At 44.5% G+C, this 23,641-nt stretch overlaps 1 protein-coding gene across 1 annotated transcript in view; it reads right to left on the reverse strand.

Annotated features, from left to right (window-relative positions):
* hao1 (hydroxyacid oxidase (glycolate oxidase) 1) overlaps window positions 1–23,641 on the reverse strand; it is a 47,013-nt gene that overhangs the window by 19,585 nt on the left and 3,787 nt on the right. Inside the window, exons 2-3 of the mRNA XM_087991647.1 lie at window positions 13,114–13,265; window positions 2,573–2,828 (exon numbers count right to left, since the gene is read on the reverse strand). Coding sequence (XP_087847773.1) covers window positions 2,573–2,828; window positions 13,114–13,265 — 408 coding nt within the window. The remainder of the gene's footprint in view (window positions 1–2,572; window positions 2,829–13,113; window positions 13,266–23,641) is intronic.

Consider the following 23,641-nt stretch of genomic DNA (forward strand, 5'->3'; position numbering starts at 1 on the left):
CTCAAATTCCAGCTATTTCCCCCTACTTCTTAACATTAAAAAATCACACAAAACCAGGTTATAGTCCAACAGGTTTATTTGGCAGCACTAGCTTTCGGAGCGCTGCTCCTTCATCAGGTGGTTGTCGATAGTGGCACTGATGAAGGAGTGACACTCTGAAAGCTAGGGCTTCAAATAAACCTGTTGGACTATAAGATGGTGTTGTGAGATTCTTAACTTTGTCCAACAGCGGCACCTCCAAATCATTCTTAATAGCCTTCCTTCCCCGAATACATTTTGCCCTTTTAAACGCCATCATTATGAAATTGCAAACCTTAATAACAAGAAACCTGTAATATTCTGTCAGAGATGGTGCAGTGCTAATGTTACTGAGGCCTAGGGTAATGCTTTGGTGGGCCATTGGTTCAAAACCCACTACAGCAGTTGGTGTTACTGCAATCCAATTCAGAAATCTGGAATATATAAGGATAGTATCAGTAATGGCGACTATACACCTGGTTAGACTCCACTTGGAATACTGTGAGCAGATCTCAGCTCCACACCTTCGGAAGAATATACTGGGCTTGGAAAAAGTACAATATAGGTTTACAAGAATTGTACCTGAACTTTATCAGTTAAGTTATGAAGTTGGATTATATAAATTAGGCCTGCTTTCTCCCAAATTTAGAACATTATGTGGTTATCGGATCGAAGTTTAGGTTAGATTAGATTCCTTACGGTGTGGAAACAGGCCCTTCGGCTCAACAAGTCCACACCGACCCTCCGAAGAGTAACCCACTTCCCTCTGACCAATGCACCTAACGCTCTGGGTAATTTAGCATGGACAATCCACCTGACCTGCGCATCTTTGGACGGTGGGAGGAAACCGGAGCACCTGGAGGAAACCCACGTAGGCACGGGGAGAATGTGCAAACTCCACACAGACATGAGTGTCACATGTGCAAACTCCACACAAACACGGGAAGAATGTGCAAACTCCACACAGACAGTTGCCTGAGGTGGGAATCAAACCTGGGACCCTGGTGCTGTGAGGCAGCAGTGCTAACCACTGAGGCACCATGCCACAGTCATCAGATTGAAGTCTTCAAGATATTAACAAGGAACAACAAGAGATAAAGATAAACCAGTTCCATTGGATGGGGATTCTAGAACAAGGCAGTATTGTCTAAAAATTAGGGTCAAACTGTTCAGGAGGGATGTCGGAAGCACTTCTACACACAAAGGGTGGGAGAGGTTTGGAGCTCTCTTCCACATTTGGCAGTGGGTGCTGCATCAATTGTTAATTTTACATGTGAGATAGATAATTTATTTTGTTCAGCAAAGGTATTAAGACAGGTAGATGAAGTTAGACCATGGATCAGCCGTGATCTCATTGAGTGGCAGAACAGACTTGAGGGGCTGAATGGCCACTCCTGTTCCTACATTCGTAAAATTATGATCATCTGTTGTTCAAAACCCAGAATATTCTTTAGGGAAGACAGTCTGTCATCCTGATCTGGTCTGGCTTGACATGAGATGCAGACACACCCAGTGTGGGCAGTTTAGTGGCTCAGTGGTTAGCACTGCTGCCTCACAGCACCAGGGACCCGGGTTGATTCCCGCCTCGGGCGACTGTGTCTGTGTGGAGTTTGCACATTCTCCCCGTGTCTGTGTGGGTTTCCTCCAGGTGCTCCAGTTTCCTCCAAAGATGTGCAGGTCAGATGAATTGGCTGTGATAGATTGTCCCGTAGTGTTCAGGGATGTATAGGTTAGGTGTATTAGTCAGGGGTAAAATGTAGAGCAATGGGTCTGGGTGGGTTACTCTTCGGAGTAGGCACAGTGTGTACTGTCCCTGCCTCTGGGCCAGAAGACTGGAATTCAATCATGACTTGACCAAACAGATCAAGTTCGATTTGCAAATGCTTCGGACACACACTGTGCAAGATCTCTTTCGTATAACTAAGTTATGTTATTATAGAATAACTCTACATTTCTAAGCATTGGCCAATCCTTCTCATGCTTTTTGTGAAATTTGACGTGGCCAATAATTTAAAATGGAGTATTGACATCACTAAACATTGAGACAACATTTGGAATTCTATGGCAAGGGGTGGGTGTGTCAGCCTGGGATGGAAAGCAGTCAGAGCCTGTCCCATCACTGTGACTAGGGTAGTTTTTGTCTGTGCAGGTTCGATGGGCCTTTTCTGTACTGCACGTTTCTACATGTGAATCCATAACTCAAGGCTACAACTGGCACGTGCATGTGCACTTTGAAAAATGGTCACAGGACTTGAAAACATTAACTTTGTTTCTCTCTCCGCAGATGCTGCCAGGAATTCACCAGCAATTTCTGTTTCTGCCACTGGAGGGAGTTGGTTGGCTCAGTTGGCTGGAACACTGGTATGGGTTTGAATGATGCTGCTAATAATGTTGGGCGTTCAATAATCCCCTCGAACTGGGTGGATCTAAGCTCCGCTTCCTGCAGTGGAAATGAAGAGATGGGTTTGCCTTTTTACTGAGGAAGAATCGGTGACTGATGGGAGATTAATGGTGCACCACCATTTCCTTTCTGACTTCAAATGCATCATATTACCTCAAGTGAGGGGGCAGTTTGAACTTGTTCCGCATATCCGCCAAACGCTTCCCCAGGTAGGGAGTGTCAACGGTTAGGAAGACTCCGCAGTAGCCAGCCTTCTCCGCTCTCCTCACCAGGGATTTAGTCAGCTCCCGATCCTTGTAGATGTACAACTGCAGCCAACGTGTCGCACTGGGCACTGCCTCAGCCACTTCCTCAATGCTGGAGGTCGCCCAGGTACTGAGCATCATGCCTGTGCCTAGCCTTCCACAGGCTGTTCAGCCGGGTGCACATGTCAAAGAAAAATGTCATTTGTTAGCCTCAGATTGAAAACATATTTCTCATATTAATATTCAATCTACAAACGGGAATTCTAATTGAAAATAACAGCCCCCAAGCACACCATCACTCCTTAGTCAGGCTCTCTTTGGAACATGTGGAGTTTTGCAATAGTCTCCTTTCAAAAGAATATTTGCTCATTTTGTAACGGATTGACCTGGGATGATCAGGATTAACATGTACCTAAATACGTTCTCATAAAGCATTCATTCCACATAGTTCCCACATGGTCAGGCTATTACTTAAATTCAGCCATGGAATGTGTCCACAATGGAACATCACACAGGCTAACTCAGTTCAAGACGATTGTCATTTATCTAACATACTCTAACAACTTTTACACAGACCTATGTTGGAATGGTTTCAAGCAGATGAATCAGATTGGGTGATATGAACTTTAATTGGCAACTCAACTGGCCATTTCCAAGGCACAAAGAGATGGAGGAGGGGGTGAACACAGATAGATCGAGCAATGTCATACCGAGTACCTGCAGTGTACTGTGGGCCAACAGCAGCAGCCAATGTTATATTCAACCACAATCTAAATCTAATTCTGAATCTTTGTCCCAGGGAAGGTAAGGAGGTGTAATAAATGTTGGTGCTGCTCACATCCCTTGAGAAAATCATTAAAAATTCAATCCTTTAAAATTTCATAGCATTAAAAAAAACTTACACTTATATAATGCATTTGATTATTTCCTAAAACATTAGATTACATTACAGTGTGGAAACAGGCCCTTCGGCCCAACAAGTCCACACAGACCCGCCGAAGCGCAACCCACCCATACCCCTGCATTTACCCCTTACCTAATACTATGGGCAATTTAGCATGGCCAATTCACCTGACCTGCACATCTTTGGATTGTGGGAGGAAACCGGAGCACCCGGAGGAAACCCACGCAGACACAGGGAGAACGTGCAAACTCCACACAGTCAGTCGCCTAAGGCTAACACAAAATACTGTGATAAAAGAATGTATAGTATACACGGGGGTCAGTTAGCTTGGATGAATGTTTTGCAATACAGAGTGACACCAACAATGTGGGTTCAGTTCCTGCACTGGCTGAGTTTACTATAGGGACCCTCCTTCTGAACTTCTCTCCTCTCTTGAGGTGTCGTGGCCCCCAGGTTCAACCAACACCAATCATTTCTCTGTCTCTAATGAGAAAGCAGCCTATAGTATGGCAAGTTTACGGCAACTTTACCTCTACCCTTTATAATATACATTTACATTTTTGGAGTTTGGATTTCAAAACATTAGCAAGTGGTGTTAGCTATTTCTATGACAGGTTTACTTTTGTTGAAATGTACACGGTCAGAGAGTCCTCCTGGAACAGTGATTAAATCCAACATTTTGTCACACAGCAGGTAATCCTTATGGTATTAATGGAAAGATGTTTAAACTGTTGCGCTTACTCCAGGTAGGCTAAAAATGTAAGGTCAATAGTTTTGTTTTCAGTTCGGAAGAATCTCGGTTTAAGTTTTCTTTTTAAATTCAGTTCAGAAGACACCAGTGTTGAGTATCAAAGTAAGTTTAGTTGCTCTTCTGGGAGGATTGATTCAGGCGAGTTCAGGGGATTATTTACCTCAGCAGAAGAGTTTAGTTTGCGATAACATCCAAAACCAGAATAGTTTGGTTGGAAAAGGAAAGCTTATTAGAAATAAAAATGTTGATGCACTCAGGTTTGTGGAAACATTCAGGTCATTGGAAAGGTCTCATCAAATTGTCTTCACAGTCAAAAATTAAGGAACAGTCAAGAATCAGTGACGTAGAAACCTAAACGTTGAGATAGGAGTGTAATTTTGCTGGGTTTAAGTTTCCATTAAGGACACTGTCAGGATATAGATTGAACATCTTTTTTACTGTGTGTTTTAGATCCTGCTAACTGTCCCATTCATTTGATTTGATTTTTTTAATTCCCTCTTTGGCGTAATAAACTTCTGCTTGAGCAGTGGAGTTTAAAACTAGAGGGCATATTTTTAAGGGTGAGTGGAGAAAGATTCAAAAGGGATCTGAGAAGCAACTGTTTCATACAAAGGGTGGTTCGTATGTGGAATGAACTGCCAGAGGAAGTGGTAGATACAGGTATAGTTACAACACTTAAAAGACATTTGGACAGGCACATGTTTATTTATCCATTTGTGTGACGTGGACTTTGCTGACTGGCCAACATTTATTGCCCATCCTTACTCACCCTTGAGAAGGTGACAGTGAGCAGTTTAGAGGGATATGGGCCAAACGCAGGCAAACGCAGGGACTAGGTTAGTTTGGAAAAGGTGCTCAGCATGGATGAGTTGGATCGAAAGGCCTGTTTCTATGCTGTATGACTCCATGACTCTATAATATCTGCGTCTTTGTGTGCATTTGTTCCAGTGACAAAGTACCACCCCAAAAAACCAAACAAAAACTAAATATGATCCATCAAGCCAGGTTGCAATCTGGGATCTGATTTGTTCAACAATACCATTAACTCGGATCAGAATGTGACTGAAAGCTTTTACTATTGTATGAGAAACAGCTAATTTGAATGTGCAGGAAATTCACATAAATAGCAACGAGGCCATAACAACATTGTTTTTTGTGAGTTGTTGTTATTAAAAGAATAAATATTGACCAGGACATCATTCTTACTCTTCTCCAGTCCATTGCAGCACCATCCAAGAATCTCTATACAGATACCAGAATTCTACCAGACTCAGCCAGCTGAAGTAGCAATTCTTTATAAGAAGCTTTATGCATTGTTAAAGTTTTGTGGGTGCAACCAACTGCTTGGAATTTTTTTCTCTCTCTCTCTCTTTCCCTGGTTTCTGTCTCCACCCATCTGCCCACTTCTTTCCACGATCCTTCTGTCATCAGTATAAATACCACCTTTAACTAAATACCTTCAGTCCTGAAGCAAGGTCACTGAACTCAAAACATTGACTCTGTTTTCTCTCCACAGGTGCTAGCAGACCTGCTGAGTTTCTTTAGTGATTTCTGTTTTATTTTTGTTTGTCTTGGAAATTTGTGTCTACTTAAATTGCAACTGTCTGATTTTCTGAGCCATTAGGTGCGATTGACAAGAAAATAATAATTATACACTGAAGGAAAAGCATCTGAGGTGGAGGACAGAGTATTATAATATCTTTGACCTGTCTTTGCATTTCTCGATCCCACATCTATTCTCATGGATGGCAACTACATCTTTTAAAAAATTTATTCACATGATGTTGGCATCGTGGGCTAGGCCAGCTAGTGGTTCCCTTAAGGAGTCATAGAGTCATCCACAGAAACAGACCCTTCAGTCCAATATAATCCCAAACAAAACTAGTCCCACCTGCCCGCTCCTGACCTATATCCGTCAAAACCTTTCCTATTCATGTACTTATCTGAACGCCTTTTAAACGTTTTAATTTTGCCCGCGTCCAGCACTTCCTCAGGGAATTATTTCCACACGCAAACCACCCTCTGTATAAAACATGTGCCTCTCACGTCTTTTTCAAATCTCTCTCCTCTCACCTTAAAAATGTGCCCCCTAGTCTTGAAATCCCCCATCCTGGGGAAAAGAGCTTCCATTAACCCTATGTATACCCCTCACTATTTTATAAACCTCTATAAGGTCACCTCTCAATCTCTTATGCTACAGTGAAAAAATTGAAAGCCTATCCAGCCTTTCTTTATAACTCAAACCTTCCATACCCGGCAACATCCTGGTAAATCTCTTCTGAACTCTCCCCAGCTTAATAATATCCTTCCTGTAACTGGGCAACCAGAACTGGACACGGTATTCCAGAAGAGGCCTCACCAAGGTCCCTCCTTGAGAAGGTGGTGGTGTGTTGCTTTCCTGAATTGCTACAGTCTATTTGGTGGAGATACACCCAATGGGTAGGAGGTTCCGGCACGACACTGAAGGAATGGTGATCTTTTCCAAGTCAGAATAGCGTGTGGCTTGGAGAGAAGATTGCAGGTGGTGGCACTCCCATGCATCTGCTTTATCTTGTCCTATGTGGGCGGCACGGTGGCACAGTGGTTAGCACTGCTGCCTCGCAGCGCCAGAGACCCGGGTTCAATTCCCGACTCAGGCGACTGACTGTGTGGAGTTTGCACGTTCTCCCCGTGTCTGCGTGGGTTTCCTCCAGGTGCTCCGGTTTCCTCCCACAGTCACAAAGATGTGCAGGTTAGGTGAATTGGTCATACTAAATTGCCCGTAGTGTTAGGTAAGGGGTAAATGTAGGGGTATGGGTGGGTTTCGCTTCGGCGGGTCGGTGTGGACTTGTTGGGCCGAAGGGCCTGTTTCCACACTGTAATCTAATCTAATCTAATCTAATCAGGTTTTAGGAGTTGGCGTTTTGGAAAGTGTTACAAATGAGAGTAACTAAGTTGCTGCAAGACATGTTATAGATGGTATACACTGCTGCCACTGTGCATTGCTGGAAGTTTGAGTGAACATTTAAGATGGTAATTGGAAAGCCAATCAAATGGGCTGCTTTGTGCTGGATGATATTGATCTTCATAAGTGCTGTTGGAGATGTTTTCATCCAGGCAATTGGAGAGCATTTCATCAAGTTCCTGACCTGTGCCTTGAAGATGGTAAACAGACTTTGGGTAAAGCATGAAACATGATTGACACCACATTCACAAGCATCCAATCCCTCCACCATTGACGCTCAGTAGCAACAGTGTGTACTATTTACAAGAAGGCACTGCAGAAATTCACCAAAGATCCTTCAACAGCACTCTCCAAACCCATGACCACTTCCATCTGGAAGGACAAGGGCAGCAGATACATGCAAACACCACCACCACCTGCAAGTTCCCCTCCAAACCACTCACCATCCTGTGGGTCAAAATCCTGGAATTCCCTCTTTAACAGCACACTGGGTCTATTTACAACAGGTGGGGTGCAGTGGTTCAAGAAGGCAGCTCAGTACCACCTTCTTAAGGGCAACTAGAGATGGGCATTAAATGCTGGCCCAGCCAGCGACACACAAAGCCCACAAATAAGTATTTTTAAAAATTGTAGTAAAAGTTTGAAAATGCTAAATCTTGCTTTGCAATCATTGCATTGATCATGTGGGGGAATTTGTATCTACTTTGAAAGGTATCTGCCCCTATGTAGATCATATAACCTAACAGTTGTTTTATATCAAGTATAGATTAGATTCGCTACAGTATGGAAACAGGCCCTTCAGCCCAACAAGTCCACATTGACCCTCCAAAGTGTAACCCACCCAGACCCATTCCCCTACCCCCTACTAATGCACCTAACACCATGGGCAATTTAGCATGGCCAATTCACCGAACCTGCACATCTTTGGATTGTGGGAGGAAACTGGAGAACACCCACACAGACACAGGGAGAAGGTGCAAGCTCCACACAGGCAGACACCCAAGGCGGGAATCAAACCCAGGTCCCTGGCACTGTGAGGCAGCAGTGCTCACCACTGAGCCACGGTGCCTCCCCATGCTGCATAAGTCAGATTCTCAGAGGATTTTACAGAGTAAGGTTGCTTCCTCATGACATAGGGTCTTGGGCCAGAGAGTAGATTCTCAGTGGAAGAGGTCACCCATTTAAGACAGCGATGCGAGAAAAGTTTTCTCTCAGTGGGTCGTGAATTTATGGACTTCTTTACTCCTGAGCGCTGTGGAGGCTGTGCGCAGTTGAGTGTATTCAGGGCTGAGATAGACAATAAGGGAATCAAGGGTCATAGGGAAAAGGCAAGGAACTGGATTGGAGGGTCAGCCATTGAATGACAGAGTGGACACCATGGGCTGAATGGCTTCCTTCTGCTCCTATCACTTCTTCTTTTGGAAGAAAGTCAACACAATAATAACTTTCAAAATAGGAATTGGATGAACAGCAGAAAGGGAAGTAGGTTACAGAGCCTACAAGAAAGAGCAAGTAAGTGAAATTGACTCACAGAGCCAGCAGAGGGATGGTGGAGCCAATAGCCTCCTTCTGCATTTTAGGATTCAATGATTGGGCAGATGCCATCATTCATGGTGTGAGAGAGCCACCTCCTGGTTCAATACAAGTCTCACAGTCAGGATCACTTTTACATTTACAATTAGATGTTACAGTTAGCAAGGCTGTGATTAAAATACCTTTTTAAAGGACAGTCCATATTGAAGTGTGAACTTAACATTAGAGTTAAGTTTAACTGTCCTTCATTAACATATTAATTTGTGTCTTATCCGTGTGTGCATTTGTATCTGTGTGTGAGTTATCTGTGTGTGTTATCATTGTGTGTGTGTGCATCTGTGTTTGTATGTGCACGGGTGTTTCTGTGATTGTGTGTCTGTGTAAGTGTGTGCACATGCTTGTGTGTGTGTGTGTGCGCGCATGTGCCTGTGTGTGTATGTGACTGTGTGCGTGTGTCTGCATGTGTGTGTGTGCATGCATGTAATGCATGCATGTCTGTGTGTGTCTGTGTGTCTGTGTCTGCGTGTATGTGTGTCTATGTGAGTGTGTGTGTATGTATGTGTGTCTGTGTGAGTGTGTCTGTATGAGTGCGTTTGTGTGAGTGTGTGTGTGTCTGTCTGTGAATGCGTCTGTGTGTGCGTGTGTATGTGTGTGCATGTGTGCCTGTGTGTACATGCATGTGCGTGTGTGCATGTCTGTGTCTGTGTGTATGTGTATCTGTGTAAGTGCGTGTGTGTGTGTTTGTGTCTGTGTGAGTGCGTCTGTGAGTGTGTGTGCCTGCGTGAGTGTGAGTCTGTGTGTGTGTCTGTCTGATGATGTGTGTGTGTTCGTGTCTGTGTGTCCATGTCTGTCTGTTCATGTCTGTGTGTGTGTGTGTGTGTGTTTGTTGTGTATGTGTGTGTCTGTATGGGTGCATGTGTGTGTGTGTGGATGCATGTGTGTGTGTGAAGTGGGCCAGCGGAGTTAACATCTGCCTCGGACGACAGTCTGTGTGGAGTTTGCACATTCTCCCCGTGTCTGTGTGGGTTTCCCCCGGGTGCTCCAGTTTCCAAAGATGTACAGGTCAGGTGAATTGGCCATGGTAAATTGCCCATAGTGTTAGGTGCATTAGTCAGAGGGAAATGGGTCTGAGTGGGTTACTCTTTGGAGTGTCAGTGTGGACTTGTTGGGCCGAAGGGCCTGTTTCCATATTGTACAGAATCTAGTCAAACCTTATGGTTACAAAGCTGAAATAACAATTCTTTTATTTTTAATTAGCCAAATGAAAGCAAGCATCGCATGCAACGATAATATTCCTAGTTTCTTCGAAAATGAACTGAGACTCATATGCAGACTATGGAGGAGGATTTTAATCCTTTTTTAATTCCTACAGAGGGTGTGGGTCCAAGCCAGCATTTATTGCCCATCCTAATTGCCCTTGAGAAGGTGGTGGTAATCTGTATGTCTGTTGTATTTGATACAGCAAAAAGCTTTCTCTGAGAGTACTCAAGCACGTACGTAATCTACTCAACTGACACATTTTGTAACAAAAGGAAATTCTTTTCTGAGGTGTGTTATTAGTATACATTCCTGGTTTCACAGAGGATTAGTGATCTTTCCACACTAAGACACAGTTAGGAAATTTTTCTGTTGAACCATTACTGCAAAGTCCTGCATAATGTTGTATTTAATGAGTAAAGAGACATAATTAATGGCCCAATTTATGGTTACATTTCAGGCGGTGCTCAATGATTGAAAATATTTTTTTTTTAAGAGCCAGCCTTGGGTTATGCAATGTCATTCAACTGCAGACATGACATTGAGGCAGTTACGTTTGTACTGAATAATGGTACAATACGGTACCAGCCAGCTCGTTCTCCTGTGGGATCCGAAAATTGGAACATAAAGAGACAGGAGAAGGGGGAGGTCATTTAGCTCAGTAAGTCTGCTTCACTGCTCAACAGTTTGAACCCAAGCCAACCTTGTGACCACGGACACTCACTCACACTTATAACTGCTGCTTGAGTCCTTGCTATGGCAATGAGCAGACTTTCAGCCCCAGAGAAACCAAACTGCTAAAAGAGGCTGCAGGTCCCACATCATTAAGTTCGGTCCCCTACAGTATGGAAACAGGCCATTTGGCCCAACAAGTCCACACAACCCTCTGAAGTGTAACCTACCCAGACCCACTCCTCTACGTTTACCCCTGACTAATGCACCTAACACTATGGGCAATTTAGCATGGCTAATCCACCCAACCTGCTCATCTTCAGATTGTGGGAGGAAACCAGAGCACCTGGAGGAAGCCCACGCAGACATGGGGAGAATGTGCAAACTCCACACAGTCGCCTCAGGCAGGAATTGAACCCAGTTCACTGGCGCTGTGAGGCAGCAGTGCTAACCACTGAGCCACTGTGCCACCCCAGAACTGGCATGGGTTGGTGGGTTTAATTGTGATTTCCCTTGAAATAATTGCACAGATGCCAGTATCCCATCACAATTCACCCTTCATTTACATGTACGACACTGATCCAGCTCCCTCAGAGCCAGCTCTCAGAGTGAACAGAACCTCAGACATTCCTGTTTGTTTTTTTTTATTTATTTTTTTCTTTCTTTTTTTTTCTTTTTTTTGTGCAGGTGTGAGACACAGTGAAAGACACAAAGTGCACGAATCTTTATTCAAATTCCACCACCAGGAAGATAGGAAAACACCCGGGTGGCCAGTGACAAACACTGTCCTTCACATCAAAGGGCAGTGCTGTGTGATCAAAACAGTGAAGGGGAGGGTAGGGACTAAATCAAAATAGAATTGGAGGGAGAAATGATGCACTCCACTCCCTGCGGCGCCCACCTCTCCCTGAACAACTCCAAGGTGTTGGCCGACACCGCGTGCTCCTTCTCCAAGGAGACATTCCTGTTTGTATCTGTCAGCCAGGGCTCCCTGATTGGACCAGGTTAACAGCCCCAATCAGGAAACTCAGATTCTATGATGTCCAAAAACAGAGGGTTCTGAAAAAGCTCAGCAGGTCTCGCAGTACCTGTGAAGAGAACTCCAAGTTAACATTTCAGATCTAGTGACCCTTCCTCAGAAATGAAGGAAAATGTCAGTTTATATACAAAATATAGGGTTGGGGCATGGTGGGAGATTGTGGGCAGGAAGAAAACAATAGGTGGGGATAGAAGCCAAAGAGAGAGAAGAACAGTTGGACAGACAAAGGAGTGGTTAACGATCTGGCTAGGAGGGTGACTAGCTATTAATGGAGACTGATAGTGGCCAACAATTGGAAGTGTGTAATCTCATTTACTCCATTTTCACCTTACCCGTAACTCTTCATTATATTTTCTGGCTTAACATTAGTTTCAGCTTTCTTTTATGGGTTCGGGCCTAAAAATTGTCTCCCTTTTAAGAGCCTCACCAAGTCCCATTTAATCAGCAAATGGATGGGCTTTCCTTCTCTCAGAGGGTTATGAATCTTTCGAATCCTCTACACAGGGCGGCACGGTGGCACAGTGGTTAGCACTGCTGCCTCGCAGCGCCAGAGACCCGGGTTCAATTCCCGACTCAGGCGACTGACTGTGTGGAGTTTGCACGTTCTCCCCGTGTCTGCGTGGGTTTCCTCCGGGTGCTCCGGTTTCCTCCCACAGTCCAAAGATGTGCAGGTTAGGGGAATTGGCCATACTAAATTGCCCGTAGTGTTAGGTAAGGGGTAAATGTAGGGGTATGGGTGGGTTTCGCTTCGGCGGGTCGGTGTGGACTTGTTGGGCCGAACGGCCTGTTTCCACACTGTAATCTAATCTAATCTAATCAAAACAAGAGCACTGCGGAGGCAGGGTCATTGAACACAGAAAAGGTTGAGATGGAATTTTTGAACTATGGGCAAGTCAAGGGTTACGGAGAGCTGGCACTTAAATGGAGTCAAGGGGAAGACTGGAATGGTGGAGCAGAATCAAAGTAGCATATGGACTACTCCAATCCTATTTCTTATACACTTATTTTATTAAATGGGTATTACAGAAACTCACCCTCTGCAGGACAATCTATGACGAGTTTTGAGGGTGGGCCTGGTAACCTGAGCATGACTTTTTTTTTGAAAACGAGTACAAACAATGGTGCAGAAACTTCATGTGTGCTGGGAGTCATTAGTGCTGGAAATTCCATGAGATCTTTGGCTGTTACGGGTGAACCGCGCTGGAAACAATTTCCCGCCAATCAAGGTAGGCCCTGAGATTCAGCAAATTTCCCATTGGATCGTTGACAATGTATGAAGGAAATGATTATGTAATGAGCATTGCAATGCAAGTCACTTTGAAAAGAACTCAGCTGACAACAAAAATTACCTTTCACAGTCGCCACTTCACCTTCTGGATGTGCCATCCTTTGCATGGCAGTGGCAGATACACAAATGGGCATGTTGATTCTCTGACCCAAGACAGTCACCGACAAATCCACTTTTGACACGTCCCTGAGCACCCTGGGACATAGACTCCATCTAAGAAGACAGATAGGAGAATTAGAATCCATGTGCAGTTCTGGTCCATGGCATAACGATTTGCTACACCAGAGGATAATTGGCATCAGCCGTTGGCCTCCCATTTTGGGAGGTCGCCAATGGTTTTCCTCAGGGAACTGGAATCGAGCAGTTGCCAAGATCAGTTAACATGAGTTCAAATCCCATCATACCTGGAGAGTGAGTAATAAATAAACTGTAAAATAAAATGCAGATGACCCAGAGTGTTGCAGAACATGGTTGGCTCCTTTAAGGAAGGAAATCTACCAGCCTGACCTGTTCTGGCCTACATGTGACTCTGCACTCACAACAACGTGGTTAACTCTTGATTACCCTAGGAAATGGCCAAATATGCCATTCAGTTAGGGTCATAGAGTCTTAGAGATGTACAGCATGGAAACCGACCCCAATTTGTCCATGCCGACCAGGTATCTCAACCCAATCTAGTCCCACCTGCCAGCACCCAGCCCATATTCCTCCAAACCCTTCCTATTCAGATACCCAACCAGATGCCTCTTAAATGTTGCAATTGTACTAGCCTCCACCACTTCTTCTGGCAGCTCATTCCATACATGTACCACTCTCTTCGTGAAAAGGTTACCCCTTAAGTCTCTTTTATATCTTCTCCCCTCTCACCCTAAACCTATAGCCTCTAGTTCTGGACTCCCCAAACCCAGGAAAAAGACATTGCCTATTTATCCTATCCATGCCCTTCATGATTTTGTAAACCTCTGTAAGGTCACCCATCAGCCTCCAATGCTCCAGGGAAAACAGCCCCAGCCTATTCAACCTCTCCCTATAGCTCAAACCCTCGAACCTGGCAACATCCTTGTAGATCTTTTCTGAACCCTTTCAAGTTTCACAATATCTTTCCAATACCAAGGAGACCAGAACTACGCACAATATTCCAAAAGTGGCCTAACCAATTACCTGTACAGCTGCAACATGACCTTCTAACTCCTGTACTCAATACTCTGACCAACAAAGGAAAGCATACCAAACGCTTTCTTCACTATTGTATCTACCTGTGACTCTACTATCAAGGAGCTATGAACCTGCACTCCAAGGTCTCTTTGTTCAGCAACACTCCCTAGGACCTTACCATAAAGTGTATAAATCCTGCCGAGATTTGCTTTCCCAAAATGCAGCACCTTGCATTTATCTAAAATAAACTCCATCTGCCACTCCTCAGCCCATTGGCCCATCTGATCAAGATCCTGTTGTAATCTGAGGTAACCTTCTTCACTGTCCACTCCACCTCCAATTTTGGTGTCATCTGCGAACTTACTAACCATACCTCTTGTCCTTACATCCAAATCATTTATATAAATTAAGAAAAGTAGAGGACCCAGCACCGATCCTTGTGGCACTCCACTGGTCATAGGCCTCCAGTCTGAAAAGCAACCTCCACCACCACCCTCTGTCTTCTACCTTTGAGCCAGTTCTGTATCCAAATGGTTAGTTCTCCCTGTATTCCATGAGATCTAACCTTGCTCACCATTCTCCCATGGGGAACCTTGTTGAACGCCTTACTGAAGTCCATATAGATCACGTCTACCACTTTCCCCTCATCAAACTTCTTCAGAAAACTCAAGTTTGTGAGACATGACCTCCCACGCACAAAGCCATGTTGACCATCCCTAATCAGTCCTTGCCTTTCCAAATACATGTACATCCTGTCCCTCAGGATTCCCTCCAACAACTTGCCCACCACCGAGGTCAGGCTCACCGGTCTATAGTTCCCTGGCTTGTCCTTACCACCTTTCTTAAACAGTGGCACCCGGTGGCTGAACCAGCCTCTCAGAGGCAATCACAGTAGGGAGTAAATGCTTGTCTTGCCAGTGTAGCCCAGACGCTGCCAATGAACACTGGCTAAAAAAAAAAACTAATGGGAAGCACCCAAGAATTGGAAGGATGCCAATTCTTCCTTAGACATTTCTGAGAATTAGTTTTGTTGTCACATGAGTACAGTGAAAAGTTTACAAGTCGCTACCAATGGTGCCATCTTAGGTACAAAGGTACCTGGGTACAGATTCTTAGGGAAAAGTAAATAGAAAAATAAAGGAGTAAAAAGTTCAGAATAACTACAGCAGTGGAGTGGAGTATCCCTGTACCTCCAGCAGCTACTGAGCATTCTGCTGGGCCTGGGTTTCCATAGCAACCACCAACCTGTCCATGGAGCAGGGCAGATGCATAAATATTGGAACACAGTACTGATCCTCCAATCTTCAATCCAGTTTCCTCAGCATCTCTGGTAAACCTGCCTGAGGTTCCTGTAACTGTCTGTGCATTTGCAGAAAGACACAGGGTCATTGTCTACTTTGAGGTGAGCAGATGATGCTCCAGCCACCACCCTATTTTTAATTTTTTGTAATTATCTCTCTGCCTCAATTAATCAGATTATAGGCCATCCCTTCACCTGTTATTCAGCTGTTGACACTTTACTCACACAGTCTGACACTCTTGATCACCCGCGGAGACCTATTATTCGGCCTGTCGACACTCCACTCACACCAGTTGTATGATCTTCTGGTCTCTCTGCCTATAAATTCTACATGCTTTTCTTCTTTTTACCTGACAAAGGGGAAGTGCTCCGTAAGCTTGTGATTTCAAATAAACCTGTTGGACTACAGAACGTAGAACATCACAGCTCAGTATAGGCCCTTTGGCTCTTGATGTTGCACCGCCATGTGAAATCAATCTGAAGCCCATCTAACCTGCGCTATTCCATTTTCATCCATATTCTATCCAATGACCATTTAAATGCCCTTAAGTTTGGCGAGGATACTACTGTTGCAGGCAGGGCGTTCCACACCCTTATTACTCTCTGAGTAAAGAACATCCCTCTGAAATCTGTCCTATATCTATCACCCCTCAATATAAAACTATGTGCCCTCATGTTAGCCTTCACCATCTGAGGAAAAAAGGTCCTCACTGTCCACCCTATCTAATCCTCTAATCATCTTGTATGTCTCTATTAAGTCACTTCTTAACCTCCTTCCCTCTAATGAAAACAGCCTCAAATCCCTCATAAGACCTTCCCTCCATTCCAGGCAACATCCTGGTAAATCTCCTCTGCACCCTTTCCAACGCTTCCACATCCTTCCTATAACGCGGCGACCAGAGCTATACACAATACTGCAAGTGCGGCCGCACCAGAGTTTTGTACAGCTGTAGCATGATCTCATGGCTCTGAAGCTCAACCCTTGCATCAATAAAAGCTAACACAACTTATACCTTCTTAACAACCCTATCAACCATGGTGGCAACTTTCAGGGATCCTTGTACACGGATGCCAAAATCTCTCTGCTCATCCACACTACCAAGAATGTTACCATTAGCCCAGTACTCTGTATAACCCGGTGTCGTGTGACTTCTGACATTGTCCACCCCAGTCCAACCCTGGGCACCTCAACATCAGAATGCCAGCGACCTGGGGTGTTTTCTCCTTGACCAGCTGTGGAGATGTGAATGTGACGTGTTCACCAGAATGTGTTCCTCCTCTGGAAGTGAATGACAGATGGTTGGAACCCGACCCACCAGACGTCTCAAAATGGATTGTTTCTGCTTCCGAAACCAATTGTTAAGACTGAGTTAGGCTTCCCAAGTCAGCCTGCTCACCTGCACCAGGAGAGGGTTTGCTCTATTAAAGGAAAAATACAGGTGAAGGCACATTCTGCACAACCAACATGCTGTCCACCTGAGAGTTTTGCAGCCAATTGCCTTAAAACCCTGCAGTCAACCAATATTTAAAATAGAGACAGATAGGTTCTTGATTTGCCCAGGGGATCAAAGGTTATGGTGAGAAAACAGGAGAATAGGGTTGAGAAAGATGTCAGCCATGATTGAGTGGTGGAGCCGATTCGATGGGCCGAATGGCCTAATTTCTGCTCCTATGTTTTATGGTCTAATAAAGCAACAGCTGCATTGGAGAGAATGATTACTTGCATGAAGATTTTATTTGATGATTGTTGCTAGACCATCTCTCAGCACATCCTGTTTACAATTCCTTAATAAAAATAACATTACAATATTTGAATTGAAGAGAAAATAGTTTCAGTCCAAAGAGCCGTGGTTACAAACGATAGCTTCAGATCTCCTATCCAAGTGGAGATGGGTCCATTTGTTTGGGTCAATGAGCAGGCAAGGGAAGCCTATTTAATTTTACTTTTTTTTGGACTGTGTTACATCCCCTATTGGTGAAGTGTATGGAAGCAAAGGGAGCTGCAAGTATCCCTGATAATAACTGCCTCAAGGATAGATGGATATCATTAAATATGCCAAGTCTCAGGTCTGATGCTACATTTTGGGAAGGCAAATCAGGGCAGGATTTATACACTTAATGGTAAGGTCCTGGGGGGTGTTGCTGAACAAAGAGACCTTGGAGTGCAGTTTCATAGCTCCTTGAAAGTGGAGTTGCAGGTAGATAGGATAGTGAAGAAGGCGTTTAGGAGTTGTACAGGTCATTGGTAAGGCCACTTTTGGAATATTGTGTGTAATTCTGGTCTCCTTCCAATCGGAAGGATGTTGTGAAACTTGAAAGGATTCAGAAAAGATTTACAAGGATGTTGCCAGGGTTGGACGATTTGAGCTACAGGGAGAAGCTGAATAGGCTGGGACTGTTTTCCCTGGAGTGTTGGAGGCTGAGGGGTGACCTTATAGATGTTTATAAAATCTTGAGGTGTATGGATAGCATAAATAAACAAAGTCTTTTCCCATGGTTAATGAAGTCCAGAACTAGAGCACATGGGTGAGAAGGGAAAGATTTAAAAGGGACTGAAGGGGCAACATTTTCACTCAGAGGGTGGTACGTGTATGGAATGTGCTGCTAGAGGAAGTGGTGGAGGCTGGTACAACTGCAACATTTAAAGGGCATCTGGATAGTTACCTGTATAGGAAGGGTTGAGAGGGATATGGGCCAAGTGCTGGCAAATGGGACTAGATCATTTTAGGATATCTGAGAGGCATAGAGTCACAGAGACATACAGCATGGAAACAGACCCTTCAGTCCAACTCGTCTATGGTCCAAGAGCAGGGGGGAACATGACTTGGATAGCATCTTTTCAGGCAGCACGGATACAAAGGGCCAAATAGCCTCCTTCTGTGGGCATTTCTATGGTGATGCCTTTGAGGAACTATCTCATTGTTGCAGTGGGACTATTAAAAACACTGAAGGCTGGCAATATAGTTTGATATTTGGTTGAGCAATGAGTTCAAGAGAACTATTAATTTTGACATTAAGTAACAGTTCCTTCAAGTGTGGCGTTTTGTCTGGGTCAGAAGGGAGACTCCATTTTGGTCTATAAACCCACATTGTTAGGCTGTCATATGCTGTTAGATCGATGTCTTCATTGTTCTTCACAAGGGAGTAGTGCAGGCTGGAACAAGCAGTGTTTATCTAGGAGGGGGATTGTGTAACATTTCAGGTCAATAGCCTCGTCAAAAGTACTGAACAGTTCTTGCTAGCCCCCAACTTAAACATGTAGTCCGTCATCAGAGAGGGCAGTCCCACCACCTGCTGCTCCATCTCCTCCATGTGCAATCCTCTTCAGATAGCACTATTCCAATTCATACATCAATGCTACCGTAACAGTTCAGACTCTGTAGGCTATACCAAAGCGATCACCCTAACCGAGTCAGGCACCCAGAGCATTGTTTTAAGAGACTAGTCGCATGCCTGGTCATTATCCCAGTGATTATGCAGAGGGCTGCTGGGGAAACAGAAAAGTGTCAATGACCATTGATTAGAGAGGTTAAACAATACTTACTACCCACACCTCCACTTCTTGCCTTTAAATCACCACCAAATCTCAAACAGACCATTGTTTGCAGCAAACTGCCCAGTCTACAGGACAACATTGATCACGACACTGTCACAGCAGACGATGCAAGACGTTTCAGAATGTCAACACGGATACCACCATTACACATGGGGACACCACCCACCATGTACATGGCAGGTACTCATGTGACTCAGCCAACATTGTCTATCTCATACACTGCAGGCAGGGATGCCCTCAGACATGGTATATTGGTGAGACTGAGCAGAGGCTACGACAATGGATGAATGGACACCACACAACAATCACCAGGCAGGAGTGTTCCTTCCCAGTCGGGGCACAATTCAGTGGTCCAGGGCATTCAACGTCAGACCTTCGGGTGACCATCCTCCAAGGCAGATTTAGGTTTAGACGACAACACAAAGTGGCTTAGCAGAGGCTGATAGCAAAGTTCAATACCCATGGGGATGGCCTCAACCAGGACCTTAGGTTCACGTCACACTACAGATGACCTCACTGCACTACACAGTCACACACACACAGATCTGCTCTCAAAAACAAGCTCTCTCGCATACACTCACACATACACCTCCCACATTCACACCCATACCATCTCATAGACTTATACCCCATTACACACACACACACTCACACCCACACATTCACTCAGTCACCCCTGCACACACTCACTCAGTCACCCCTGCACACACACATGGAAAAGTTTGTGGGGTGAATGTGTACTTGCAGAATTGTATTTTATTTTGCTCAAAAACTGCATAAATCCCTGTAAGATTCCGTAAATCCCACTATAGAAATAGAATCAGTCTGACCTAACAATCTGACACAGACAGACTTTAACCTCACACCTTCAATCTGAGCATTATCTGAGCTGAGATGGCACCTATCGTTAAATCTACCTTGAAAATGTAATTTTAAAATAGTGCTGGGATTTACTTCTGAAGGAACCAAAACTAACATGATCATTCTGAAAGATAAAAGACTTCAGCTAAAGTTGTTTAACACTGCATTCCATAGCACAGCAATCCTGTTGCTATAAATTCTGTGTCTTATGATAAGTCATCTCCACAACCACCTGAAGAATGAGATTTTTAATTTGATCCACCCTAGTCCAATACCGGCACCTCCAAATTCTCCAAATTCACTCAATCATTCCTTATCAAGTGATAGAGTGGCTGGTTGGTGAAGGATGAGAGATGAGCTGTGCCACACTATGGCAGTGATCATTGGTAACTCTCGGATACATGGTGTTATGGATCAGGCCAGACACCTGCAAAACATTTTAAGAAGATAGCCTAGACCCTAACTTTTCTTTATTTTTAAAGGTAGATGTGAAGTGGGTGTTCCAGAAGCGACTCATCAAACTACTCAACGTTAAGCAAAACACAGTTTATTTAAACCCTGTAATTAAAATACAACCAAAGAAAGAGGAATTTAGCATAACTTAACTCTATTGGAAAACTTAACAGAATAATAGATTCAGTAACTATTACTAATTAACTGTTCCAATACAGTAACATCCCATACACACAACCCTTAGCAAAAGCGAAAAGGAAAATTCAGCCACAGATTCTCACATGCAGTTCTCCAACCCAGGAGGAAAAGAAATCAAGAGAAAATTCAGAGACAATAACAGCCAGGAGACAGACACTGAAGCTTTGAACTCTGTTGAGACCCCAGTAGCTTCTGATGCTACTGAAGAAACCAAAACCTAGAAATTTGGATCACTGTGGGAGCCAGATACACCCACTAGAGCTGTTATAAAAAACCTAAGGCCTCCCAAACTGTTTACGCAAGTCTTCATTAGTCAGCTCAGCACCTCTGCCTTACAACCTTTCTTCACAAAAGAAAACAGGACAAAATAACCTCTGAAAGTGACAGCATCATCATGATGCAATGGAATCTCTCCTCATTAAGAAATGTAGTTGGTTGCTTTTATGGGACTCTGATAGTTTTAGAAGAGCAGGCAACAGCCTTTGGTTACAAGGGAAATCAATCACTGAGTCAATTCTCAAAACCCTCTCGTCCTGACCAATAGCACCCACTAGGAACATATATAGTTGGAGACCTTGGTTTTAGTGGCCCTAGAGTATGGGCCATTGTTAAAATTAGATTAGATTCCCTACAGTGTGGAAACAGGGCATTTGGCACAACCAATCCACACCAACCCTTCAAAGAGTAACTCACCCAGACCCATACCCTTACATTTACCACTGACTAATGGACTTAACCTACATATCCCTGAACACTATGGGCACTATCGGAGTCACTACCGGATTCGAAACATTGACTCTGTTTCTCTCTAGATACACCTGCTGAGTTTCTCTGACACTTTCCGTCTTTATTTTGGATTTCCATTGTCCACAGAATTTTGCTCATTTTGTTCATGATACAGAATTCTGTCCTTGCCCTGCTCCTATGTACCTCTGATCAAACATCAATGCAAACTGAAGGAACAGCACCACATCCTTCAGATAGTCACTTCACAGCGCTCTGTCTGGAGTTAGACACAGTTCTTACATTACATTTACATTACATTACATTACAGTGTGGAAACAGGCCCTTCGGCCCAACAAGTCCACAACACCCCGCCGAAGCGCAACCCACCCATACCCCTACATTTACCCCTTACTTAACACTACGGGCAATTTAGCATGGCCAATTCACCTGACCTGCACATCTTTGGACTGTGGGAGGAAACCGGAGCACCCGGAGGAAACCCACGCAGACACGGGGAGAACGTGCAAACTCCACACAGTCAGTCGCCTGAGGCGGGAAATGAACTCGGATCTCCGGCGCTGTGAGGCAGCAGTGCTAACCACTGCCACCGTGGGCTAAAGGGCTAAAGGGATCAAAGGCTGTGGAGAGAACATGGGAACCAAGTTCAATGATCAGCTGTGATCATTCTGAAAGGTGGAGCAAGCTCAATAGGCAGAATTCCTGCTTGTATTTCCTATGTTTCTGCATTTGGCCATACAAATTGCCCGTAGTGTTAGGTAAGGGGTAAATGTAGGGGTGTGGGTGGGTTTCGCTTCGGCGGGTCGGTGTGGACTTGTTGGGCTGAAGGGCCTGTTTCCACACTGTAATGTAATCTAATCTAATCTAATCTGTGGAGAGAAATCAGAACTGAGGAAGGGTCACTGGAGAAATCTGTGGATTTCTCTTTGGGGGGGGTTTAAACTAACTCGGCAGGGGCATGGGAACCCAGATTGTAGCTTCAGGGTGCAGGGCCTGGAGTGTAGGGAGGTGAGGAACATGGCATCAATTTCCAAGGAGGGTGCCTGTAAACAGGGAAGTGGCTTGAAGTGTGTATACTTCAATGCAAGAAGTATACGAAATAAGGTAGGTGAACTTGCAGCGTTGGTTGGTACCTGGGACTTCGATGTTGTGGCTATTACGGAGACATGGCTAGAACAGGGACAGGATTGGCTGTTGCAGGTTCCGGGATTTAAATGTTTTAGTAGGTTTAGAGGTGGGGGTAAAAGAGGGGGAGGTGTGGCATTGCTTGTCAAAGATAGTATTACAGCGGTGGAAAGGACGATGGATGAGGACTTGCCATCTGAGGTAGTTTGGGCTGAGGTTAGGAATAGGAAAGGTGAGGTCACCCTGTTAGGAGTCTTTTACAGGCCTCCGAATAGTCCTAGAATCATTGAAGAAAGGATTGGGAAGGTGATTCAGGAGATGAGTGACAGTAATAGGGTGGTTGTTATGGGGGACTTTAACTTTCCTGATATTGATTGGGAAAGCTATAGCTCAAGTTCGTTAGATGGGTCAGTGTTTGTTCAATGTGTGCAGGAGAGTTTCCTGACACAATATGTAGACAGGCCAACAAGAGGTGAGGCCATACTGGATTTGGTTCTGGGTAACGAACCAGGCCAGGTGTTAGAATTAGAGGTAGGTGAGCACTTTGGGGATAGTGACCATAATTCGGTGATTTTTACACTCGTGATGGAGAGGGATAAGTGTGTACTACAGGGCAAGAATTATAGCTGGGGTAAGGGAAATTATGATGCGGTGAGGCATGACTTAGGATGTGTGGCTTGGAAAAGTAGACTCCAAGGCAAGAGTGTAAATGATATGTGGAACTTGTTCAAGGGGCAACTATTGAGTGTCCTTGATAATTATGTACCTGTCAGGCAGGTAGGAAAGGGTCGTGCGAGGGAGCCGTGGTTTAATAAGGAATTGGAATCCCTTGTTAAATGGAAGAGGGCGGCCTATCTCAAGATGAGACGTGAAGGTTCAATTGGGGCGATTGAGAGTTATAGGGTAGCCAGGAAGGACCTGAAGAGAGAGCTAAAAGCAGCAAGGAGGGGACATGAAAGGTCCTTAGTAGATAGGATTAGGGAAAACCCTAAGGCTTTCTATAGGTATGTTAGGAATAAAAGAATGACTAGGGTAGGAATAGGTCCAGTCAAGGATAGTAGGGGGAAGTTGCGTGTGGAGGCGGAAGAGATTGGGGAGACACTGAATGAATACTTTTCTTCAGTATTCACTCAGGAACAGGGCATTGTTGTCGATGAGAATACTGAGGCACAAATAAGTAGAATGGATGGCTTTGAG

Source organism: Chiloscyllium plagiosum, unplaced genomic scaffold (assembly GCF_037043375.1).
Source record: "Chiloscyllium plagiosum isolate Xiang-an unplaced genomic scaffold, Cpla_swu_hap1 HiC_scaffold_10, whole genome shotgun sequence".
Lineage (NCBI taxonomy): Eukaryota > Metazoa > Chordata > Chondrichthyes > Orectolobiformes > Hemiscylliidae > Chiloscyllium > Chiloscyllium plagiosum.